Source organism: Cydia amplana, chromosome 10, assembly GCF_948474715.1.
Source record: "Cydia amplana chromosome 10, ilCydAmpl1.1, whole genome shotgun sequence".
NCBI lineage: Eukaryota > Metazoa > Arthropoda > Insecta > Lepidoptera > Tortricidae > Cydia > Cydia amplana.
The window spans coordinates 4,241,369-4,267,118 of record NC_086078.1 but is presented as its reverse complement, the minus strand read 5'-3'; the positions used below and the strand labels follow the sequence as shown (position 1 = coordinate 4,267,118).

Here is a 25,750-nt window from a genome sequence, read left to right as displayed (position 1 = left end):
TTAATAATGGCGTAAGCGCCATCGACAATAAGGTCCCTTTTTATAGATAACGTCACAAATGAATTCCAATTAAAGACACATAATTGGAGGTTTTGATGATATTTTCAGTAATAGAAATCCCATTCAGCCAATTATGATACACAAAACTGTTATGATAATAACGTTATTTAACTTTTTAATTATTATGGTTGGTCAAGCAAATCTTGTCAGTAGAAAAAGGTGGCAAATTTGAAAGATCGCGGGTTAGCAACACTACGTTTGAATTGTTGCTAACCCGCCGCGTCTATTGTATTGTATTATGAATTTACCTGTCTCTGGCCGCCACACACTCCAAGGTCGCTTTGCTCTTAGTCGGGATTTCCAGCATGTCCTGGCAAGACTTGAGGTGCTGTACGGGAACGCATATTTTATCTGTGGGCGAATAAAAAAAAATTGTTCAATGTTGGCGGTAGGCAGGCCTCCGTATAAAAATGTTTTTTTAAGACTTTGATAGTAGCAAAGATCATTTGATTATAGTATTTTATGCAATCGTTGTTTAAGAGAGGTCAAAAAAGGCGAGTGGCGTGAATACGTGAAAGACGCCACGAGTATTTTTTGACTCAGTTAAACAACGTTGCATACAATACTTTTTCTACGACCAAGCACTTACTTTGAAATAAAATTGTAAATTTAATTCAAGAAGTAGCAACAATGGAGGGTACGGGAAAAAGGATGAATGAAATTAAAAAAAAAAAAACATCTCTATGGTTCACTTATTTGTCAGAGATGACAAGTCGTGATAACGATGTTACTTATAGATATTTAAATAATGTAAATATTCCAAATTATAATTTAATAGCGTTTCCTAATTCTTCTTCCATAAGTGATGTTATAACTTATTTAAACTTTGAATTTCAAGATATAGTCTACTGGTCTAATTTGCTTCCCTGTTTTGAACATGAATACAATGATATTATGCGAGACGTGGTGGTTGAACTGGTCAAATTTGAATCGAAATATGACTTTTTGGAGTTTCTTGATGATAAGACTGATTTTGTTAAATTATATACTGACGGATCTAAAACTAAAGATAGGACCAGTTTTGCATTTTATGACTCTTTTTTGAACATAGGAAAGGTTTTCGAATGTAGTAGTTATTTTTCAGTATTTTCGGCTGAAGTATTAGGCATTATTTACGCTTTAGAATACATTCATGAAAATTATATAAATGAGAATAAGTTTTTAATTCTATCAGATTCCATGAGCGCTTTACAAGCACTTAAAAATAAATGTGTAAGTGGATCTGTAAATTATTTGATTTATAAGTTAAGAAGTTGTTTAAGTTCTTTATTAAATAGAAATATTACTGTTGAATTTTGCTGGGTTCCGGGACATTCAGGAATTTTTGGTAACGAACTTGTAGACAAGCTTGCCAAATCTACGGAAAATATCCAAGTTTGTGATTTAAAAGTACCTCAATCCGATTTAGTAACTTTTGTTAAAGAACTTATGATTAGAAGGTGGAATAACTCGTGGTCTAAATCCAAAGAAGTCAAAGGGAAATGGCTAGCTGAAATAGTCCTGGCACCTAGTACCAAGTCGTGGTTTGAATACCAAAGAAAATATGTAGAAAGGGGATTTATTACAACTATGTGTAGATTGCGCATTGGTCATGGTCGTTTTGCTGCACATCTATTCAGATTAGAGCTAAGTGATTCTGCTGTTTGTGCACATTGTAATTTTAATTTATGTGATCTTGATCATATTCTTTTCCATTGTCCTTCATTTAATTTACAAAGGCTATTGTTTGTTGCTATGTGTATGGATACAGGTTTGCAAGTTCTGCCAAACTCTGTACAGGGCCTTTTGAAATATCAACAATTATATCCTGTAATCTATGAATTTGTTATTCACACTATTGGCAGTCTGTAATTTTTTCATAAATGATTGAAATAACCATAAAATGTATGTCTAATGTAATGTTACATTTTAGGTATAAGCTGTAAGATTATAATTACTTTACACATAGACTAATGTAATGTAACTTTTAAATTCATATCACATTGTACTGTGTATAAGCTGGAATTGTAATTTGTTTCGTTTTATGTTTGAGCTGATGGCCAAGTTGCCAATGCTCGTAATAAATAAAAAAAAAAAAATCAGAGATGACATTTAAAATAAGGTTGGCAACACTGTATTTCATTCAATATTTATTAAGTGGTCATTACACGAAGTATTGTAAAATCGTATGCACAAATTCTTTTTTGGGGAATAGACTAAAGACTTGACAACTATAAAGTAGGGTTTTAAAGTTGTGTGCACGACCCTTTAAATGACAAATAAAAGTACGGGAGTAGAAAAACTACCTATTTATACTTTGATTATTGATACAGCCACTTTGTCAGTAAAAAAAGTCTGAAAATTTAAAAAATTTGGCGCGAAAGGTTGATTTCCCATAGACAATTAGAATTTTGCGCCTTTTTTCTACTGACAAGTTGGGTGTGTTTGAGTTAGGTTAGGTATAGATGGTCAAACCAATTTGTCAGTAAATAGGAACAAAAAAAACTATAATCCTTTTCTTTTGGGTGCTAGTACTAGTGTAATACAAAGATAGTATGACTCTCTCTGTCTATGTTTGAAATAAGACAGTCCTTTGACACACTTTATGTATTATGTTTTAATAATGCAAGTGGGTAAAACTGTGGAAGATAATTTAGATAATATAAATAAATTCCAGCCATAGTTCCTATTAATCAGCCACGATTCATCCCGCGGGACAGTTGCAGCATTTTATAAGTTCCGTTCGGAACGGGGTCGCGTCCACCGGGACGGAATTCCGGGCACTACCGGTAGTTCCGGACATTCGGCCCCACCCCGGAGATCGCTCTGTCATCGGCTGCGGAAAACTTCGGGTCCCGGTTAGTGACAGTGGAGGAAATAGTATCTGTATGTATCCGGGAGTGACGCAGGATGGAGGGAGGTAGAAGGCATGTGTCAAAAATGATAGCCTTTTTATTTTGAACGTCAAAATTCTACGAAATTACATGAAATTATGACGTATAAATAACACTTATGCACTACGTATGCTATCAAAATCGACTTGGTCTAATCTTACCTACCAATTAGTACATTAAAAAAAACATGCCCATCGTTAATTTATTAGACGTGGGTCAATGTTTATCTATAGATGGTCAAGCAAATCTTGTCAGTAGAAAAAGGCGCGAAATTAAAATTTTCTATGGGACGATATCCCTTCGCCTACATTTTTCAAATTTGCCGCCTTTTTCTACTGACAAGATCTGCTTGACCAACTATATTTAGCATAACGAAATTAAAAAGTTAACGAACTGAAAGCGGTACTCAATTTCGGTGTTTTATTTCCATAGGTAATAAAAGAGTGCGATAGGCAACAAGTTGTTTGTAAACATTGATAACAGCAAGCGAAGCTGCCCAATTTGGTACTTTCCTACTAGTCAAATCAGCTTCTTTTTTATTTAGAACTGTCAAAACGATTTGCGAATTTATATGAAAACGTGTGTAGTGACGTCACGGTCAAGTCGCCTACTTTTTATATTTCTAGGTATCTGTTTTAATAAAGAGAAATTGTGTTTAAAAATAACTTCTATGTATGTTTTTATAATAATTATCTGGTGCTTTATTTCGTGCACGGTGTGAAATAATTTATTTTAAGTAGAGGAAAGTACCTACCCAATTTTACCTTGTGCTTTGACCTAACTAAACCATTAATGAATTTGTATAATAACTTAAATAACAAACAAAACAAATAAAGTTAATAATTAAAATGAATTCAATACTATAATAAATCTTAAAATAAATCTTGTGCTTAAAAAGATGCTCTAACTAACGAAATGTCAGACGGAATCTTTTGTTTTGAGATAAATGCAGTCCAAACCAAATCAAACTGATGACAAAAAAGAAGCATCCATCAAAACTACTCATATTTTGGCACAATAAAATAGACAAAGAACCTCTTTGTAATGCATCATCTGTAGTTCTGCAGGTATTCAAAAGTTTTAACAAAATAAATTTAAGTACCAAAAACTTTTATTTAAACTCAACCTTCCTATGGTTTGATTGGATTAATTAGATAAAAAAAAACCAACACTTAAAATGACGATAAAGCATCAATATAGGTAGGTACTAGGTGTTTTAAATAGGCAGTGAAAACCGTAATGTAATCGGATACTGGGTTAAAATACGCAAATAAATAAGAACAAAAAAAAAACAAACGTACATGATGTTTTGCAGTGGACGCCGGTCAGGGCCAACAGAACTACTAGATATTTCAATGTCATGGTCAATCCAGCCGATCGACCCGGCCGCGAGAACACACTACCGACTACAAGACTGATATTTTCTTTTATATTCAGCCAGATGTGAGGCTGTATTCCATTTGTGACACAGTGGTGGATCTGCGATGATATTTGTATGCTAATGGTAGTTTAAGACAAGTTTTGAAGACACGGTGCGTACGTGTGTCGTTTTATGAAATAGATATTGAGCGTTTGGGAGTTTTTAAATGTATTATTAAATTTACTCCAGTTATATGTACCTCCTGTTTACTGTAAAGTGTAAGGATTCTCTAACACTTAAGGTTTTCTTGTTACTCATGGAAAAAAGATAAAAGAAAGAAAGAAAAATCGAATTTATAAGCACAGATTTTGCATGTAAATTATTCCCCTTACCTATGCCAGATAAATCTCATTATTATTCATCCCATGCCCAAATTACAAGAGGTTTGAGTGTCGCTGCACGTTTACTGTGATAGAACGTAGGTATTTATTTAGGTACATCTGTTTTGATTAACTTTTATGGGCGTGAGAAAAAAAGTACATATTTGTCTAAAAAACAAAAATAATTATAAATAAAATCAATCAATTCACTGCAATAATTATACATTATTTAATTTAAATAGCTTATTAATTAATAAACTAACCGTGATTACTCTGTAATAAAACTCATTCACTCGACCAATCATCTGTAATAAAACTCATTAAAAATATATAATATTTTAACGACTTTTATCACTACTTGGCTGTATATCAAGTAAAAATTTAATGCCGTTGTCGCGCGTCTTTCAATGTCATTAAAAAAGTCGATTAAGTATTTTATCAGGTAGTCATCTGTGGAAGCAGCAATAATAAAGCTCTAAATAAAACGATTAAATAAGAGGTCAAATTTAGTATTTAAGACTCCGTTATTGATATTCTAGCTCGTGTTATGTTCGATATCGCTCAGATTTTTTGCAATATATGTTTAACAACTTGATCTATATTGACACTAGTAATTTTGTTATTAAAAGCCGCATTATAAACGACCTAAAAAATGGCGCGGTGGCGCGGTAGGGTAGGGTAGACTAGATGAATGCAGTTTTCAAAAGTTTCGCGTATCAAGTTTTTACTTATTTTTAGTCAAAATATTTTTTTACGGATCTGTTATTCATCATAATGGATTGGATCCACTGCAATAAATGTTTCTCTCAATTAGAACCAGGAATATCTCTACATTTAACATCATGTGGTCATATGTTTTGCAATAAATGCTTGGACAATGGTTTGTTAAATATTTTTCTTTGAAATATTTTATTTTAGTTCAGTGTTTATATACTTACTACCTATACATACATTTCTTCTTCAGTAACAAAAGGAAAAGAGAATGCGACATGTTTAGTATGCCGCTTGCCATGTTCTATTATGAAATTAGTACCGGACGTAAGTACCTATAAAATACAGTTAATATCTATTCTATTGTATAAATGTATTCTACGTGTTGAACAATTTTGTGAATTGTGAGATTTAATAAAAATGTTTCCTGCGTAATTTCATAATTACATACTTAATATATCTCTAATCATCAAAACTCTTAATTGTACTAATTCGTTTTCTTTGTGGTTTTGAACGTCATTGTTTAGTCAAATTTACATAATACATATATTTTCAGATGAAACCCGAAGTCCAAGATTATTTCACAGAGCCTGAAGAGTTTATAAAGAAATGCAGTGAAGTCTTACAATTCCAGAGACAGCATAGAAGACGTCTCTTGTCTTATCTTTTACAGTCCGTAAGTTTTAACCTTTTCGACGCCGTGTCAAACACAAAAGCTGTCACGCTGACGCCGCGTCACCGAAGTGTCAAAACTGAAATTGAACTTTATGCATATGCACGTATGTCTATGTTGCTCTGTGATATGTGACCGATTAATCGGTCTTTGGCGTTGAACCTACGGTGCGGATATATCGGTCATTGGCGTCCAAAAGGTTAAAGTTAGTCAGTTATTTAGTTTTAAATTTCCTTCTGTAAAGTTCGATGTCATTATAAATTGTATATGCGTTTTAGACTAATGACCTATTGGTAATTGCGAAGTGTATGGTGGGGGAACTTAATTTAAAGCCACGACACCGCACAATGTGCTCAAATACCTACCTCTACCTCCAATACCTTGTCACACAGCCATTAAGTTAGATGTTATTATGCTTTTTAGTGCTATTACTTTATATATTGTTATTTTTAGGGTTCCTTAGGTACTAGGGATGTACCGACTAGTCGGGAAAGCTGACTATCCGGCCACATTTGTAGTTGGCGATTAGTCAGCGACTAGTCGGCAAAAAAGGCCGATTAGTCGGCCTATTATTAATTACAGAAAACAGGACATAAATAAAATAAAAAGCCAATATTAATCAAATGTTACATGCCCATTCTACTAAAATGCGTATTTAGGGTACAAAATGTGCTTATGTTCATATTAAATTCATGTATAGGTAATTATGTAGGTGTATCGTCGCAGTAGCACGGAACATTTTTCAGTTGATATAGAAAGCGCGACGACGCAAGGAGAAAAAAAAATGTTTATCTAATGCATCCGAACTTGAATAAAGCTACTACAGTTGCCATACGAATGTAATCTTTATCGGGAAGTAACGATTATGAACTTGGCCGACTAGCCGACTAGTCGGCCGACTAATCGGGCATCCGAGTGCCGATTAGTCGGCTAGTCGGCCAAAACCATAGTCGGTACATCACTAGTAGGAAAAAGCCTCCTCCTCAAAAGGAAAAAACGGAACCCTTATAGGTCACTCGTGCGTCTGCCTGTCCGTCCGTCTGTCCGTCTGTCACAGCCTATTTTCTCCGACACTACTGGACCGATTAAGTTGAAATTTGGCACACATATGTAAGTTTCTGACCCAAAGACGGACATGTAACGTAAATAAATAAATTTTAAATATGGAGGCCACTTTTGGGGGGTTAAAAGAGAAAGTTAAAAATAAAGTTTTTCAAACTATATTGTGTTACATATCAAATGAAAGAGCTCACTTTGACTATCTCAAATATATATATTTTATAATTTTAAGATAAATAGTTTACTTTTCATTAAAAAAAAACATATTGTTAAAAATTGTGTAATGTACGGAACCCTTGGAATGCGAATCCGACTCGCACTTGGCTGGTTTTATTTTATTAGATCAGGTTAATCTTTAGATATGTGATACAAGAGAAGGAACATGTTCCGAACTCTGTTGTGCTTGCGTTTAAGGTAATCGGATTTACTGTAAACTGTAATGCTGAATGCATTTAACTTGATAGACCATACTGTAGCATAAATAAATGATAAAATTCAGTTTTTAAAATCTAAACATCTCATTTCCAAACAGGTAATTTTAATATGAATATTTTTCAAGCTCAAAATAATTATTGTCAACAGACCAAAAAGTTTTACTTGGCCCGCACAGAGCTAAAGCGCATGACTGAAATATGCCAAAAGCAGCACAAACAACTGAAAGAGTGCCAGAAAACTATCAAGAATTTGGAAACACAGCTCGCCAGCGCTAACAAGAGTAAGTGAATTCACTCGTTAAATGTTAAACTCGTGTTTATGAAGCGCTTAAATATGGGGCATTATCTATGAAAAGGGACCTTATTGTCCATTGCGCTTACGCCGCACAGCGTCGCGTGGCATTGTATTTATATCGAAGCATCGTTAATAATGGCGTAAACGCCATCGACAATAAGGTCCCTTTTCATAGATAACGTCACATATAGTGTCCATGGCGAACCCGAGAGGGTACTGCCGGCCTAGCCAAGGTGACAATCGGTATCGCTTCGCCAAGCTCTCTTTTTTGGTTGTTGAGTCGTGCTAGCAGGCGGTTGTCAAGAGAAGAGATTATTGTGAATTGGAAGAAGACAAGAAAATAAATGGATAAATATCTTCAAGGTGTTGTTATTTTTACATTAGTGTGACAGTGACAGTTGCGTTTCGTTCGCTACGTAGCGTTAGCAATTGGCATGTTGTCTACTGGGCCTGATTCGTTTGAGCAATTAAAATTGGATTGACAGGTTGTGAAACTTGTGATACCTACCACAGATGTTCGATCTGCCACACGAATCATTAAAACAAACTCACACAAGCCTTTAGAATATCTTAGGCGAACTAAACAATGTACCCAGTAACAATTTGGCAAACGGGTACAACTTGGCGAGGTTTCCTCACTTTACTAATAATCTGTGGAAAGTTTTATTGAAACTGAAGCATGTAAAGTGTCATTCAATAGAACTTGCGAACTATGTAAACAAAAGTTACTAGTAATTTGACATTCAGTGTCAATTTTAGTATGGCGGTTTGTTTACATAGTTAGCAAGTTCTATTGAATGACACTTTAGTAGCTAAATAACTTACACCTCAGCAGCTCAAACAAATGCATTTGCATTTTTCCCAATGAGACAAGATTTTTATACTTACCTACTACTACGTACGTGTCTAATTTCAAAATGGAAAGATGATATAATGTTATATTTTTACCCCTAATAAGTATCGGCGTTATTCATAAACGTCTGCTAATTTAATCAGCTGATGTTCATCGTTTGTCCCTCTCTATGACAAACGACGATCATCAAATGTCATCAACTCATTAAGTTAGGAGCCGTTTATAAATAACGCCATAACTCTTTAATAAAAACTTGCATTTAGATACTAACATACTACTTATTATAATGGACAACATTGGGACGTTTAACCTATATTATATTGTTTGGTACATACTCAAGCTACTACAGTCAGCTGCAGAGAACATTACCACCCCTGTATAGAAGTTTGTATATATGAAGGGTAGCTACTTTTTTTGAAAAATGAGATACAGCTACAGCTTCTGTTACCTTTGTAATCATAAAATGACTCCGTTATTTCTCACTTTTAAAACACCTATACACGATATACGCTTAATTATGAACATCGTTACTTTCAAACCGCGATAACTCAGAATGTTTTCAGAGTGACTATAGACATGTTCTTTCCGTGCACCCTTGATATTATATTAACAAGACTTTTTAGTCATTATTAAATTGTACAACGGGACTTAATCGCGTATCTAAGTAAGTAAACAAAACCACGAGGTAAATCTTAAAAACTTAGATACACGATTAAGTCCCGTTGTACAATTTAATAATGTGTAAAAATCGTGAAAGTTTAAATCAGTGTTAAGACTTTTTAGTACTGAAGTGACCCCCATAAGACTCGCGCGGTCAACGGCCTGACTTTGTAATATTTCAGAGCAATCCCCATTCAGCATCCCCATCTCCCCGGGCACTAATCTGTCCCCGGCGTTCATACAGGCCCCCGCCTGCAAGCGCCCAGCTAAGAGCACGCCGTATTCTGTGAGTGCATATTATGACTTAGGTATATTACATTTCAGGTTGCTCTTATGATTAGTATGAGGGTTGAATTTAATGTCATTTTGAAGGTTTCACTTTTAATTTATCTGTTTTGTGCCCAATACAAAAACTGTTAGGCATTTATAACCTGAAGTCTTGTTATTTTATACAATCCAGAAATAATTGATAGCATTCTTTGAAGGTCATGTTGGTGTTAATAATAAAATAAAATAATTAGCATCTAATTTAAACCAGTCCAAGTCTTATGTGACTTTGAATTCTAAAGTTTTATTGAAATTAAATTAAACTCATAATTTAATATTTTAGCATGATTAATTCCGAAAATGAGTCACAAACGGTAGCAAATATACAAAAAATCAGTAAAATGATGAATTTACGTAACCAGCTATTTTCGCCGCTAACTGTACCTTCTGACTAACAATTTACTATAGGTGACTAGATATACTTTTATTTTGAACTATAGATGTCTCTTACTCTTAATTATACCTAATCTAATGATGTCTAATGATCATCATCCATTTTTTCCTCAATTACAAATTATTTTACAATCTAATATTTTTCACATCAATTTTCCTCCAAGATCGGGTGTTCCCGTTATCTCCACAAACATCTTCGTTCCTAAGGGCATGAATAAAAGGTCTAATATCGCTTGATTTATACGAATTATTATTATCGTATACTTTTATCAGATTGGTATGAAATAATAGTAAACAATAAACATATTTTACGATAATATATGTTTGCAGGCGTATTGTCAGTCTAACCTGGTGACCCCATCCCGGATAAGTAAGCAGCGGCCGGCTTGCTACAGCGCTACGAGTCAGGTGAATTACCAATTATAATTTTTATTTTGTTACTAAGTAGAGTTGGTACATAATATTTCTACTGATTTACGAATGCAATTAATAAAAATGTTCATAAGCACAGTATGTACTAACATTACATCATCATAATAGTCATGGTGTATTATTTTAATACTACTCTTCGTGGTTTGTTGTCGAGTTGCATTTCTTGCATATCTTTTAGATAGGTACATATATATTGATAGATTTAACACACAACATACACCTAAGATAGGACCTTCAACACATAGTCAAATATTGCATAACTCCTTTTAGAAATCTTTTATATACGTAGGTACATAGTACAGCTAAAGTGTCATTCTATGGAACTTGCTAACTATGTAAACAAACCGTCATATTAAAACTGTCTCTGAATGTCAATTTACTAGTGACTTTTGTATACATAGTTAGCAAGTTCCATAGAATGACACTTTATATCTTCCAATGAACCTTCATTAATTAATATACCTACTTAAATACTACGGATTTTTCATTAAATAATATTTTAATCTTCAACAGAGCCAGTCTTATTAATGCGACGCCGAAGGCTTCGCGTATCCCTAGTACTTTAGTTTTCTTTGTAGTCATTATACAAGTACCCAATTTGATTTGTCCCGAGAGAATCTTAATTAAGACACGAGAGAAATATGAAGTTTACTAGTATTTAATTTGGAATTTTCTTTGACGAATTTCTCAACTAATTTATTGAATAATTTTCTAGAGATTGGAATTAACGTTAGAACTAAACATCAATTCTTTTTAAATTTAAATTGAACAATTTTATTTCAGTCATTATACATATCCATATCATTGGTTAGTAACAAAGTAACAAGACAAAACAATAAAAATAATGTTAATATTACTTAGGGCTTTAAGCCCGACGAATTATATTTACCCATATTCGTTTAATCTAACTTTTTCATTTTGCCAAAAAGTCTAAAATACTAATGACTCGTTAAGGGCAGGAAAAAAAAGCAAAAATCATGTAGAAATCCCAACGTTAATCGTTCTAATATTTTATGTTATTATGTATACAACATTTACTTATTATATTATTTTGTAATTTTCAGAGGTCAAACACGTCGAACAAGATCACTTCAACGGTGTACACTCCGCCCACCCCCGAGTCGGCAGGGTACAGCGAATTTTTAAAGAGTCTCTAATAACGGTATCTGTGAACGCATCTTCAAGAAAGTTTGCGATGCCTTATTGATTTTTATTTGCAAAACAAAAAACAGCTGCTTTCTAATTTCAGTTAAATCGTTCGTAAAATGCTAATCGTGTTCCAAATTGGAGGGAGTTTAGCAATTTAAAAATAATTAGGCATTCTTTTCAGAGATTGAGTTTTAACAGAGATCTTTTAACTTTATGAGAGTATTTTTTAATCAGTCTTAAAACTCGTTTAACTAAGATATAAAAATGACTGAGACCTACTTACACAAATTACTTATTTTTCATGTTTCGACTCAAAATGATACATTTCTAGGATATTAAATAACCTAAGTCCGGAGTCTGGCTATGGGACGAACTCTCCATTCGAGTTGTCACCGCGCGCCCTGTACTGCAGCGGAGCTGGAAAAAACTGTTCATTCAAAAATGGAATGAAGATTATGAAATTTTAGATAATTACTTACATATTAATTATTATTTCGCTACGTACCTATCTATGTATATTATTTCTTCCACAGTCAATGTTGACAGATAGACAGAAATATGCACGCTTAAGTTAATCTGTGACTTACTGAAAAACGATTTCGCCTGCACTTATTTACTAAATAATTTTTATCGGATTTGAGTAATACACTGGTCGGTGTAAATGTGTGCGTATCGCACGTAAATACGAGAAAATCGGCGTGTTATGCAATTATTGTTTTATCTTCGCGACCTTTACCTGTCTTTCAACTCTGTGGTTGCAATAATATTATAGTCTGGCTAGCCAGCCCTGATAAAGAATTAACAATCTTTCATACTATCTGTATCTTCAATACTACAATAAAAATATTGGGTTTATTTTCAGCGGTTTTCTATTGCTGGATGGTCAAATTATAATATAATTGCAACATCTAGGCTTATATTTCTAAAGATCTCATTGTATTGCGTAGCTGTTAAGTATTCTAGACTATTATTAGGTGTTAAGTGTGTTTCTCAATTGTTCAACGTGATTCAGTCGTTGTTTTCTAAATAATTTGCATGATATCCAAATGCATGTTACTCATTAAAATATATTTGAATAAAACCGTTTTTCAATTTATATTTTATTCAGTAAATCCCGAACGCAGGGTTTGCCTCCTTGAATTCGGGAATTGTATGAATAATGTATTTCTGTTGAGACAAAGCAAAATGTTTTTAAGTAAAATTAGCTTTGTACCTATTCTGTTTTATTAAGGAGGCTAGGCTCTCGTAAGACTCGATCATGATAAATATTTAAAATAGGCCATAATCACGAATATCTCTCGGAATGTTTTGATACTTTCGGCAATTTTTGAGAATGGTCGGTCGTAGCCTGGCAGGTACCGTAGATATACCTATCTGATAGGTACCTAAAGCACGTGAGTGATGTAAATATTTAAATATGGAGGCTTTTATAAAAGTTTAAAAGGGTTCTCCATATTTCCCAACAAGGGATTTCTGGGCCTGACATTTAACGAACTGGAAAAATGCTCGGTGATTCAGGTTTTTTCACTTGTCACACACGAAACTTCTAATTATTTGATTAAGTACTTAAGTCAAATTTTTAGATGCTATAAAATCTCGAGGAAAGTTTTGATATTTACTGTTCTTAATAAGTAGGCATTTGGTAATTTAATCTAATTACAGAAGAAGCAACTGAAATTACTCAACAAAAGATGATATTGCTCGGCTCCGCACAGTTTAAGCTAACGTTGCTATTACATTTCAGTAGGAGTAACTAGGGTTGTCAACTTTTTATGTACCAACGGTTACATTCTTAGCGCCACTTGCACCCCATTAACTCAGGGTTAACTGGTTGAACCTTTAACCCAGTGTCAAATTGTACTGGTAAACATGGTAACTTTACTTTACTTTACTCCAGGTTTAACTGGTTAACCCCGGGTTAGTGAATGGTGCAAGTGGCCCTGAGGTTAGACTTCCTATCCTCTTTTTTATTAACTTTACAAGCATCATTTAGTTAATTTATGTATCCTTTTCTTACAAATATATAAATCAAAATGATTAATAACAAATTGAGGCTTGTAGCGCGCTTATGAATAACGCCAAAACGCCAAATCTTTGCTTGACGAATTGATAGATATAAATATACTTGGTCAAGCAAATGTTGTCAGTAGAAAAAGGCGGCAAATTTGGAAAATCGCGTGTAGTTTGTATCTTATCTGTGAAACCGTTTTGTTTACATTTCATCGTTGTTCGATGTACATTGCCGCTTTTTGTTCGTTTCCTAGGAACTTTAGTTTGCTGTACATTGCTACTGACATATCCAGCTTGACTATAGCAGTGTATACAATGGTACAGCAGCGGTGTTTTTGTAGCTAGCTTGATTAAAGGCGTGTTCGTCTAACGAATACAGGCGGGGACATGTCCAGAGCCGTCGCAATCACGACGACACTGTCCCTTGGGAAATGGGAAATGATTCGAGGTTGTACGAAATAACTACAACCAAGCTGCTGCGTCCAGACGGGCTGGGCAAATCCACCGATTTGATCAGGAAAATAATTGGCGTCAATCTCCAATTTAAGATTTATCGTGATATTTGAGCCCTCTAAGTTAAAAAATGCTCCAAAACGAAAATAGCGTCACAAGTTAGTATTCTTGCGTCCGCACCCCATTTTATCGGTAATATCGGTCATAAATCGGCGGGCCAAATTGGCGTTTGCGTCCGCACGTCCTGATTTGATCGGACAATATCATCAGATTGGCGAAAAATGTTCTCGTCTGGACACAGCTTTAGAATGACGTGAATACAGCTGAAATACTTGACCTTTGGAATATATAGCTGGTCAACCAAATCTTGTCAGTAAAAAAAGGCGCGAAATTCAAATTTTCTATGGGACGATATCCCTTCGCACCTACATTTTTCAAATTTGCCGCCTTTTTCTACTGTCAAGATCTGGTTGACCAAGTATACTTGCCAGTTTTATTGCTGATATAAAAAATTGTCGCATGGTGTAGGTACCTTAGAAACAGTAGGCTTAAGTGCTTAGGAATATTTTCTATTAAAACCTTAACAGGTATGAATAAATGCTGTTGGTTCCTGAGGACAAGACCCGCCAAGTACTGAACTCATTGTAAGAGGCGAGTGCTAGATTTAAGAATACATCCCTCGCCCCTATACTCCCTAGGAAAATGTTTTATTCCTCGATAATAGATTAGGTTAGGTAGTTCATAAGGTACATTGAGACACATCAGGTACTAGAGTACTAACTAACGAACTAACATTGAGGAACAAAAGAATGCTCCCTAACGTGCCGATTCTTTAAGTCTTGTTAGTAAATCTTTGATGTTTAATGCGACCTCATCTCCAAGAACCACCCCTAGGAAACCTGCTGTCAAATGAAAAAAAAAAACTGCATCTTAATCGGTTCGCTCATAATAATCATAACATTCTCTACGCCTCATTTTGTGGTAGGGGTTAAACAGCACGCTAGCAGCTTGTGGCATATATATACCTAGGGCTAAGCTCAGATAGTATTACGATCACTTAGTTTTCTTGCGATAGGAAATAAAACAACTCTGCTCAACATTCAAACAGGTCGTATATTGGTCGGTTCGTTCTAACGGTGTATGGGCAGGATGCTGCCCCCCTTGCTATGCTGGAACCCGCCGCTGGCCTCCTGGTGCCCGTGGACGGAGTGCGCGCCGAGGTTGTTGAACTTCTCCAGCTGTTCGGCTTCGCCCTTGTAACCCTTGTGCAGGAATTCACCCTGGGGAACAAAGTAACAAGTATTATTAATATACTTGGTCAACCAGATCTTGACAGTAGAAAAAGGCGGCAATTTTGAAAAATGTAGGCGCGAAGGAATAACGTCCCATAGAAAATTTGAATTTCGCGCCTTTTTTTTACTGACAAGATTTGGTTGACCAGCTATAGTAAGAAAGTTCGTGGATCAAATAATTTTATTAAAAGTACAGACCATTCATTCTTTAAAAAAATCTATAGTTTATGAATTCGTGCATGACTTAAGTCATAAGTTCATAAGTTTTTCCGGCGTAACACAAATAAAGATGGACATTGGTCAAAGTACCTACCGTGTTAGGTTAGGTTAGTTGTTGACCAAGTCACGATCCTACGAAGATGGCATTTTAAGAAAGTTTGCAATTAGATTAAGTATAGAGAATAAGTATATGAGTAAAACGCTATTAGGTAATGTAAAACATCATCATTTATATTAGACATAAGATATGTAGGTGATAAGTTGTTTATATATTGTCAAGACAGCTTCTGTACATGAAGACGAGAAACGAATTTCGTAGACAAAACGATACATTACGAGAACACATTACGACAAACAATGGGAGCCCGAAAATCTGTGGCAAAAGGAACACTGGGCGGATGCCAAGTGAATAGTGGTTTATAATGTGTTTATTGTATTGTAGTGTATCCACAGGCAACGGAAGTTAGCAATGTTTGCGGGAAATTATAGAGGTTTCTTCGTTTGCCAAAATGTGGGAAATGATATTCAAATGATATTTTATCGTAGTAATTTGAGCTTCTGAAGTAAGTTGTGGTTTTTAATTAAACACTATCCAAACTGAAAGTAGAGTTATATGGAGGCAATTTGTAAGTGAAATACTTACTTCTACTAAAAGGTCAAATCTGTTATACAATAGCTAGTCAATAGTTAATCTCTGTTTTATTAATAAATAAATATGAAGCCATATCTAGTAATAACCAATTAACCACTAGGTATTCGTTTGCGTAATTAACAAGTGTTATTGTGTTTAACAGAAAAACTGCCTAAATGTGTGGTGGTAAAAAGGTTTATAAAATTGGTTAGGTAATATTTTAGTACCTACCTAAGCAATGGCTTCTTGCTAAATTGTTGTTGCTGTTGTTTGGCCTTTATAGTTCCAATTGCTCCTTCAGCGTAGGTAATTTTTTGTATCATCAGAATAGTTATTTGTACAACAAGAGATCAAAGTTTGATATTTCTTCGAGTGCTTATTTTGAGTCCCGTGCAAGCGAAAGATTCTATACTAGATTCACGAGCGTAGCGAGTGAATCTAATTTAGAATCTTGAGCGTAGTAAGGGACTCAAAAGCGCACGAGATGTAAATAACTTTGATCTCGTGTAGTTCACAAAACTTTTCACCTCAGCAGTGAGAACATATTAGAGAACCCGAAAAATGTATTCCTTCTTCATCACTTACCTCTATTCACTCATGTTTTCTTAAGATATACCAACAATTAAGTTTTCACCTCAGCAGCTCCAACAAGGGTACTTTTGTACTTAAAAACAGTGAGCAAAATCGCATTTTGCTCATTTTGTCACACTCAGTGAGCAAAATGCGATTTTGCTCACTGTTTTTAAGTAGCAAAGTACCCTTGTTCGAGCTGCTGAGGTGAAAAATAATTTTCCGAAAGTAAATTCTATTCTTTAACGTCAGGTCGTAAACTATAATATCATGCGGCATATTGAAGCAATAAATAATACTGGGCGTAGCGGCCGATATTTCCAAACTAATAAAAGGTAAAGTTATACCCCTATTATCATAATCTGGGTTAACCCATTTCATGGTAATTTGGTGGGCAAACTGAGAGGACTCGACATTAAAGCCCATAGTGCTTATTTAAATATAAATTAAAATACGCTTTTGGCGAAAAATTTTGTATAGGTAAATTTATCTGTTTTATTCCTGAAATGTGCTGTAATGTAGAGCGAAGAAGTTGTAAAAAAGTGCCTGCGATTTGGGTAATGGTGTGGTGTGACAAGTCTTTATAAATGCCGGCTTTTAAAGTTTATTGGAGTTTTAAAAGTAATACTTTGAAAAACCCATGAAAAACCTGACTACGGTTTATTTTTCTTATATTATCTTGTCCTTTTTGGAAATTAGTTAAAAATAAGGCTTATATTTTCACTTAAACTTTTTTCAAGGTTTTTTAGGTAAGGCCCTCAAGCGGCGCAAAACAAAAAAGAAGTTTCAAAAGTCAATGTTAACGTCGTAAAAAAGTGCACCTCTAAATAAAACATTAAATAATAATTGGTCAGTAGAAATAAAAGTAATAAAATAGACATAGTTTAATATGAACAACTACGTAATAAGTACCAAAGAAAACTATGTGATCTCCGTGGTGCGTGGTGTGGTAAAATTGATCAACAGCACGGCCGTCAAAGAACTTTTCAGTCGGTAAGTGGGCGTTTTTTTTTTGTTGTCCCCTACACTTTTTTTCCAAATTTGGGATTTTTTATGTTATTTCTACTCAGAATCACGAGCTCTTTCTATCCTAATAGGAGAAAAAAGTGTCCTAAAATGTACATACATTTTTCGATCTTTCCATTCCGCGACCGCCGTACAAAGTCTATGAAAAATGGTGACGTAATGGAAATAAAAAACCTTAGGACACTTTTTTCTCCTATTAGGATAGAAAGAGCTCGTGATTCTGAGTAGAAATAACATAAAAAATCCCAAATTTGAAAAAAAAAAGTGTAGGGACAACAAAAAAAAAAACGCCTAAGTCCACTTACCAAACATTATCAAATATTAATCTCTTTGCTCAAAGATATCAGATAAGAACTTCCATTTTCCAAGTTGAAAAGCGTTCTACAGCTACCAAAGTATAATTCTTACCACAGACTTTAACAAGCCTCTAAGTTTTAATGGAAGCAGTTGTTTTAACTACTCTAGTTATTTCTTTGAGCGTGCCCATTCCTCTGCCTTTTCAGTGCTTAGATTGTCCTTTGAGACTCGCGAGCTTAATTAAATACACTTTATTAATGCATAGAGCGCCTCCATTCTACTTTACTTTGCCTCAAAGTGTTCCTTTCTTGCAATTACCATAATAAGAGAATACACGACAAAGTGGACATTTTCTAGAGGGATTATTTTAACACCTCTTTCAAAGACTTGTGGATTAAGTTTACACTTTTATTATGACATCAAAGGGGATCTTGGATCAGTTTTAGGGTTCCGTACCTCAAAAAGAAAAAACGGAACCCTTATATCCATTGTTATTATTTATTTATTTATCGGCTAATGCTAGGTATATGGTATCAATTCTGACTTCCTATGGGTATATAGAGGGGATCTTGGATCAGTTTTAGGGTTCCGTACCTCAAAAAGAAAAAACGGAACCCTTATATCCATTGTTATTATTTATTTATTTATCGGCTAATGCTAGGTATATGGTATCAATTCTGACTTCCTATAGGTCCTTAAGGGTTCGATGTATTTGTTATCCTACACTCCAAACGAGGTTGAACGGAAATTTCATAAAAGCTCGCTATTTACCGACTCGGCTGTTTTTAGAAGCAAAATTTAGGGTGGATTAAAGTCATGAATTGGGCGGATTGTTATGCCGGCATTTAATTATGTCTCATTAGCGAGTCTTTGGGGGGAAAATACACAGTTTTACAATGTTTAATATGGATTATGGTTTTAAGTAATTTACCCATCTGTGGCATCTGTTTTGAATATTAAAGGTAGATCTTGGATCAGAAACAATGCCGAAATAGAACATCTACTTAATAGCCTAGCCGGATATAATAGGTGAGACCAAAGCGCATCGTCTTCGCTGGCTTAGCCTCCTCGAAAGGGTTTGTGAAGATCGTGCAGCCAAAAGGGCCTACTGGGCGTCGTCCTGTTGATTATCCAGAGCCAGGATGTAAGGAAAACATGACAGCATATCTTACAATAAGCAATCGCTTTATCACCAACATATGCTAGCGCTACCGTGTCAAAAAAACATTACTCTAAGGCCACATTTGTATGGAGTTCTACTTCTACATCGAAGTTTGTATCAGAAGTTGAAAAGGATAGCATATAAAGCTTACTTACTTTACCTGTTAAGATGAAAAGGGATAGTCTTACCTTGTTAGCCTTGGAGTCGTCGATCTTCTGCTCTGAGATGTGGTGGCCCTCCTTGCCTGCCGCGTTGGCGTCCAAGATCTTCTCCTCATGAGCTCCCTTGAAGCCATGTTGGGACTGTTCGCCGAATGAACCGGCGTTTTGGCCAGCGATCTACAAAAAAGGTGTTTAGTATAAACAGATTGAAGGTGTTTAGTATAAACACGTATAAACAGATTGAAGAACACGAGTTATGTATTTTCTTCATTCATTCAACTACCACCTTGCAAATCTTAACTGGAAAGTTAATATCAATACTCTGTGCAACAAGCAGGCTTGTACAAATCATAATCAGAGATCACTAGTCTGTATGAGTCTACTGCTGGGCACAAAACCTCTTACACTCCACACACACCTTTGAATTTCTTGGCTGAGGTATACAGGTTTCCTCACGATGTCACCAACAGAAAGTGTCAAATATTTTCGTACGTCAGATCCGAGAAAGTCATTTGGTAGCTGAGATTCGAAATACGTTTGGAAGCCGTGGTACATGCCTTACGGTTTGACTATCAGTTCTTGCGATTACTTAATACTTAAATCCTGAATTATAAATTATAAAAAACAAAATCATTCAACAAAGAATTATAATTTATAATTCTTTGTTGAATGATTTTGTTTTTTAATCATTCAACAAAAAATTATAATTTATAATTCTTTGTTGAATGATTTTGTTTTTTAATATTATTATAACATAAAAAAAATATACCTTATGGTCGGCTTCATCATGCGCCTCATCGTAGAAGCTCTCAGTCTTCTCCTCTTCATTCTTGCTGCTGGAGCTCTTGAAGCCCTTGCTCACGTGACCCTTTTTATGGCCTTTGGCTTTCTTTAGTTGCTCCTCGTTGACACCTGAGCGTACAAGACGGTTAAATGGGTTTTGACTTATAAAAAACCGGCCAAGTGCGAGTTGGACTCGCGTTCCAAGGGTTCCGTACATTAAGTCCGACTCACGCTTGATTGCACATTTCTAATAGTAACTATTTTGTGTATTTTTTTCAAAATTTTAGACCCAGTAGTTTTGGAGATAAGGGGGGGGGGGGGGGGAATGGTCATTTTTTGCCTATTTTCTTGAATAACTGCTAAACTATTTATCCTAAAATTATAAAAAAAAATTTGAGATTCTTACAATGAGATCTTTCATTTGATATGAAACACGATATAGTTTGAAAAACTTTATTTTTTAATTTTCTCATTTACCCCCCAAAAATGGCCTCCATATTTAAAATCCATTTATTTACGTTACACGTCCATCTTTGGGTCACCAACTTAATATCTGCCAAATTTCTACTTAATTGGTCCAGTAGTTTCGGAGAAAATGGGCTGTGACAGACAGACAGACAGATAGAAACACGAGTGATCCTATAAGGGTTCCGTTTTTTCCTTTTGAGGTACGGAACCCTAAAAATGAAAGGCGCGAATGTGAATGTAAATTTATGCTATATGTTTCAAATTATAACGAGTCTATTTAAAAAACGCTAAATGGCTTTTCAGTCAAATTTCATTATGCTTTTTCATGGCTGATTTGTAATTTTACATGATTTAATTTAATAAGATGCATTGCAATTGAATTGAATTGAATATAATCAAAGTGCGATATAATCTGAGACTTATCAATAAAGAAGTAATATAATATAATAAATAAACATAAAGATGTACCTACTCAGGACATTCGGGTAGTTCAGAATGTCGAAAACCGTCAGGTAATTCCGAAAAGGGACTCTTATTATGATGGATTTTTTGCTGATTTTCATCAGATTTTTCAGAATTATCCAAAATAAGAAATTACCCGAATACCCCATATGCCTTATTGAAAGGTATTGTAAAAATATCTTTAAACCGAAAAATAAGTATATCTATAATTAAAAGTTTGAAAGATAATTGGCAGATAAGGTTTAATTTAAGGTTCATTTCAGCTACTGATCAAAATAAGTATGAGGAAAACAGCAGTAACTTATAATTGTCTGGGTAATCTTTATACTTTCTATATTACCTATAGGTACTCGTGTATTATGCATATTAGATAGGTATGTGTTATGCAAGATAAATTACCATTAATGATACAAAATGATAGGTGCTGTGTTTATGTCATTATTATCTGCTTACCATGCTTGTCGAATTTCTGACCACCCTCGTAGAATTTCTCGTCTCCAGCGGCCTTTTTCTTAGCCTCTTCATCTTTGTAAAAGCTGGATTCTCCTTTCGCCGCCTTTGCCGCCGCAGCACCCTTATGGTATCCTTCCTCGCCATGTTTCACTTCCTCTTCGACTTTCTTCTCTATTTTCTCCAAGTTCTCACCCGCACCCTTCTTCTGAGCGGCGTCATAAGCATTCTTATCAACGTATCCTCCGCCTACTTGCTGTTGTTGTATCAAAGGGTGATGATAAAGGAGACCACCGCCGAGACCGAGTCCGCCTGCCCCAATGCCAATTCCATTAACCAAGCCTTGGCCAACTAATCCGTTAGCTCCGATGCCCGCAAGTCCAATGCCCCCAACATTTCCAACACCAACGCCGCCCAAGCCTCCGAGGCCTCCAACCCCTATTCCTAAGCCTTGTCCGACGCCTCCCACCCCCAACTGTCCAATTCCGCCGTACCCTAAACCTTGTCCTAATCCGAGCCCACCAACACCAACGCCGCCGATACCTCCAACCGTGTTGAAAACGGTAGACGCGGCTCCTTCAAAATGCTCAGGGTAATCCACACTTTCTTCCACTTCGTAAGAGTTAGATAACGGCAATCCTGACTTCGGGTCAGCCGCGATAGAGTCCAAGCGTTCCTTCACATAATCGTACGGTGTCTTCTCATCGGCGAGTTCAACTTTGTGGAAGTGCGCCGTAGCCGACGCGAGGGTAAGGATAAACACTGTCAACATGTTGGTTGCGCTGACCGACTGATGCCATTTCGCTATTGCATGGTTTATTTATAGTAAGGTTGAATTTGGTGGAACGAAATGGATTTTCAGTTTATGGTGTGATAGTTTGGAAGGCTGGGCCCGCGTCCGGTCGTTTCCTTCCTGCGGTATTGTTTTAACTGGAGTTAATGAGAACGATACAGTACTTAACAATAAGGTGGCGGAGACCTTGCGTTCCACTCCATTGAGCCAGTGACTCGTTTACGCAAACGCCGCTATGGGTGACACGTTTTCTCGATAATTTCTAAGCCGTTAAGTAGATGACAAATCATACTTATTCATAATATCTATTTCATCCTTCTAAAGATTTAGCTTGGGTATTCTAATAATAAAGTCTACTAAGTGACAAAATATCCAATTCGAAACAAATCTAAGTGCATGACCATGTCCAATAGTCGTTTATAATTTTATCATTAGTCATTACAAATTAAGTAAATAAGCTGCCAAGTTAAATAAAAAGAATCTGAAATCTTAATGTCAATTCAAACATTTCTTAAAAGCGCCTTAATTGCTTTTAAGAAATGTTTGTTTGTTCAGTTATATTGGATCCTAGCGTAAATATCAGCAGGCAGGTAGGTATTATGGATGTTTTTATCCCCGTGATAAAATAACTGTCACTTTTTAACACCGCGGGATAGAAAGGTACTATGAGACCTCTTAAAATGCAAGCGACATCATAACGCTCCTTTATAACTCACGTGTTGTCTAATGGAAAATCGATCCATCACAGTGCCACCCAGCCATGGTGCCAGTCATCCCACACCTGGAATTGGGTTAATGGAACCCTCGTTAATCGATTTAGGGGTATTGATATTTAATATATCAATCATCGGCTGTCAGCACTCAGCAGTATCACACATGCTGAGAGGCAACCAGTTTGGTGTTTTTAGGGTTCCGTACAAAACGGGACCCTATTACTTAAGACTCCACTGTCCGTCTGTCTGTCCGTCTATTTGTCCACAAGTTATTTTAGCTTAACTAGACAGTTGAGATTTTCACAGATGATGCCGTTCTAACATGATAACGTTCTGTTGCCGCTATAACAACAAATACTAAAAACAAAATAAAATAAATATTTAAGTGGAGCTCCCGTACAACAAACATGATTTTTTTGCCGTTTTTTGCGTAATGATACGAAACCATTCGTGCGCGAGACCGACTCGCACTTGGCCGGTTTTTGAAGTAATTGTATTTTTGAGTCATTTGTGCCAATTATGCCTAATAAAACATTTCTACCTATTTCTAGTTCAGAAGCTATAAATGAAAATTAGTTAAATGTTTCTATTATTGCATATTACCTATATTTTAAATACAAAAGTATGTAAACATTTTGCAGGTCTGCCTTGTTAAAAAAAATTCTGTAGCTATTATGCTAGTCTCTTAAACAGCTCCAGTGACCTATTAATTTGGTCTAGTTTAGTGTAAGTTCGTGTAATTAAGGGTCTCAAATCAAACTATTTGAGTCAGACCACGCAAGTTTTCATATCAAGTGCTACGTCAAGTACTTATGGAGATTATAGGGATACTAGCGACCTGCCCCGGATTCGCACGGGTTAACAAATTATACATAAACCTTCCTCTTAAATCACTCTATCAAAATCCGTTGCGGTTTTAAAGATCTAAGCATACATAGGGACAGACAGACAGCGGGAGGCGACTTTGTTTTATACTTTGTAGTGATAGTGATATTTATATGCGTCTTACTGCCATGTTTGTGCAAAGTTAACATGGTCTGAGTCTGTACCACTCAAACGGTATCCATCTCAGTTGTTTGTTTACTGAAGAAGGTGAATTTGGCATCGTGTCTTTCTCGTTCGAGTTGATTTTAGCCATCCCTCTTTACTGTTTCTATCTAATGGACGACGAAATTGGCGGTCCTTATATTAATGGTAGCCGACACTTTACGGTCTACCGCGTTCAAGAGTATGCCTTTACCGTTTTGTTTCTATGTTATTTCATCTACGAGCAATTCTTGCATATTTATTTATATACGTGTATATACTTATATATATTTCGGGGATCTCGGAAACGGCTCTAACGATTTCGATGAAATTTGGTATATGGGGGTTTCCGGGGGCGACAAATCGATCTAGCTAGGTCTTATCTCTGGGAAAACGCTAATTTTTGAGATTTTATATGTTTTCCGAGCAAAGCTCAGTCTCCCAGATATTTTCACTTATTTCACTCGTTCTATTTGGTACAAGCTGACCTATTTCATTAATTTCTTCCAAATCTCATCAAATCAAATCTGTCTAGGTTAAGTATAGCTTAAGTGTGTAAAAATAATTGTAATTTAAAACCCTTGTTGTGGCAATAAATGCTTTATCTCTCAATCTATCAAATAATCGGGTATCATAATTTTTATTTAAGCGTATTATGATTGTATTAACTTGTGGATATTCTTCAATGAAATAAATGTTATCTTATCTTTTATCTCATCTTATACAGTTTTCAGAATTTTTCGGCTTTCATCCGGGGCAACTTTTCATTTGACAACTTTTTGCTTGATCTGATTAAATCACCTTTTAGACCCTTTTAAATAGGATAAAAACGACACGATAATTCTGTTAGCTACCCTTTTAACCCTTTTCGATACTTTTTTAGTCCCAAAGGTGATCGAACTTTTTAGACCTCGATATCGTAAGTGGACGTTGATTTAATACATTCGATGGATTAAGAAGTATGGGACATATTTTTGAGTACAGTTTTGTATGCACCCATATTTTTACATTTGACTGTAAGTACTACAGCTACACCCATAAATATATATTATCTGCTAATCTGACAAAGACAAAAGGCACTGTCTATCTTTGTATGTAACGATAATTCCAATCCAATTTCATTGATTCCGTCCATATCACACAATTAAGTACCTACTTAACTAGACAAATGTTATCAAATTGTGCGAAAAATTGTATCGTTGCTAGTTTTCTATTAGCATTATTTCTAGAAAGAATCCTAGATTTTTTTTAGCTCAAAACGGATTCAGGGGAATTAGATGCCGTATAATATGCCCGAGATATGTCCAGCGAAGCCCTAGGGACGCCTCTGTGGCTAGATTAATGGTCTAGCTCCAAGAATAACGAATATTACGGTACCTAACTTGTGACCGTTGTTAGTATTATTGGTGTTCTAATTTAACTTGAGGAGGAAGAAAAACACGAGTCATTGCAAATGTGTGAATTAGGACAAGTATACTTTTAGTAAGTAATGACATCAATTAAGACAAACAGCGGTACAAATATGAACCGCTGATTACATAATATGTTTATGTTTCGGAAAGCTGGAAAACTTTT

General features: G+C 35.3%; 5 protein-coding genes across 5 annotated transcripts in view; 2 read left to right on the top strand and 3 right to left on the bottom strand.

Moving 5' to 3' along the window:
* Positions 1-4,369, bottom strand: part of LOC134651330 (transferrin) — a 37,559-nt gene extending 33,190 nt beyond the window's left edge. Inside the window, exons 1-2 of the mRNA XM_063506402.1 lie at positions 4,235-4,369; positions 309-411 (exon numbers count right to left, since the gene is read on the bottom strand). Of these exons, the coding sequence (XP_063362472.1) occupies positions 309-411; positions 4,235-4,295 (164 nt within the window). The 5' untranslated portion in view covers positions 4,296-4,369. The remainder of the gene's footprint in view (positions 1-308; positions 412-4,234) is intronic.
* The window catches only part of LOC134651460 (acylphosphatase-2-like), a 199,337-nt gene that overhangs the window by 51,423 nt on the left and 122,164 nt on the right, over positions 1-25,750 (bottom strand). The window lies entirely within an intron of this gene.
* LOC134651531 (uncharacterized) lies at positions 955-1,930 on the top strand. Its single transcript, XM_063506634.1, has one exon. The coding sequence runs from the start codon at positions 955-957 to the stop codon at positions 1,909-1,911; it is 957 nt and encodes a 318-aa protein (XP_063362704.1). The 3' UTR covers positions 1,912-1,930.
* LOC134651668 (zip homologous protein 2-like) lies at positions 5,357-12,126 on the top strand. Its single transcript, XM_063506767.1, is given in 8 exon segments — positions 5,357-5,553; positions 5,638-5,711; positions 5,941-6,060; positions 7,699-7,831; positions 9,541-9,644; positions 10,409-10,486; positions 11,575-11,678; positions 11,991-12,126. Coding segments are annotated over 8 exon segments (855 nt in total). The 5' UTR covers positions 5,357-5,447.
* On the bottom strand, positions 15,216-22,759 carry LOC134651772 (uncharacterized). Its single transcript, XM_063506878.1, has 4 exons — positions 21,647-22,759; positions 20,250-20,392; positions 19,508-19,657; positions 15,216-15,402 (listed from the first exon to the last, which is right to left on the bottom strand). The coding sequence occupies exons 1-4, from the start codon at positions 22,413-22,415 to the stop codon at positions 15,253-15,255; spliced, it is 1,212 nt and encodes a 403-aa protein (XP_063362948.1). The 5' UTR covers positions 22,416-22,759; the 3' UTR covers positions 15,216-15,252.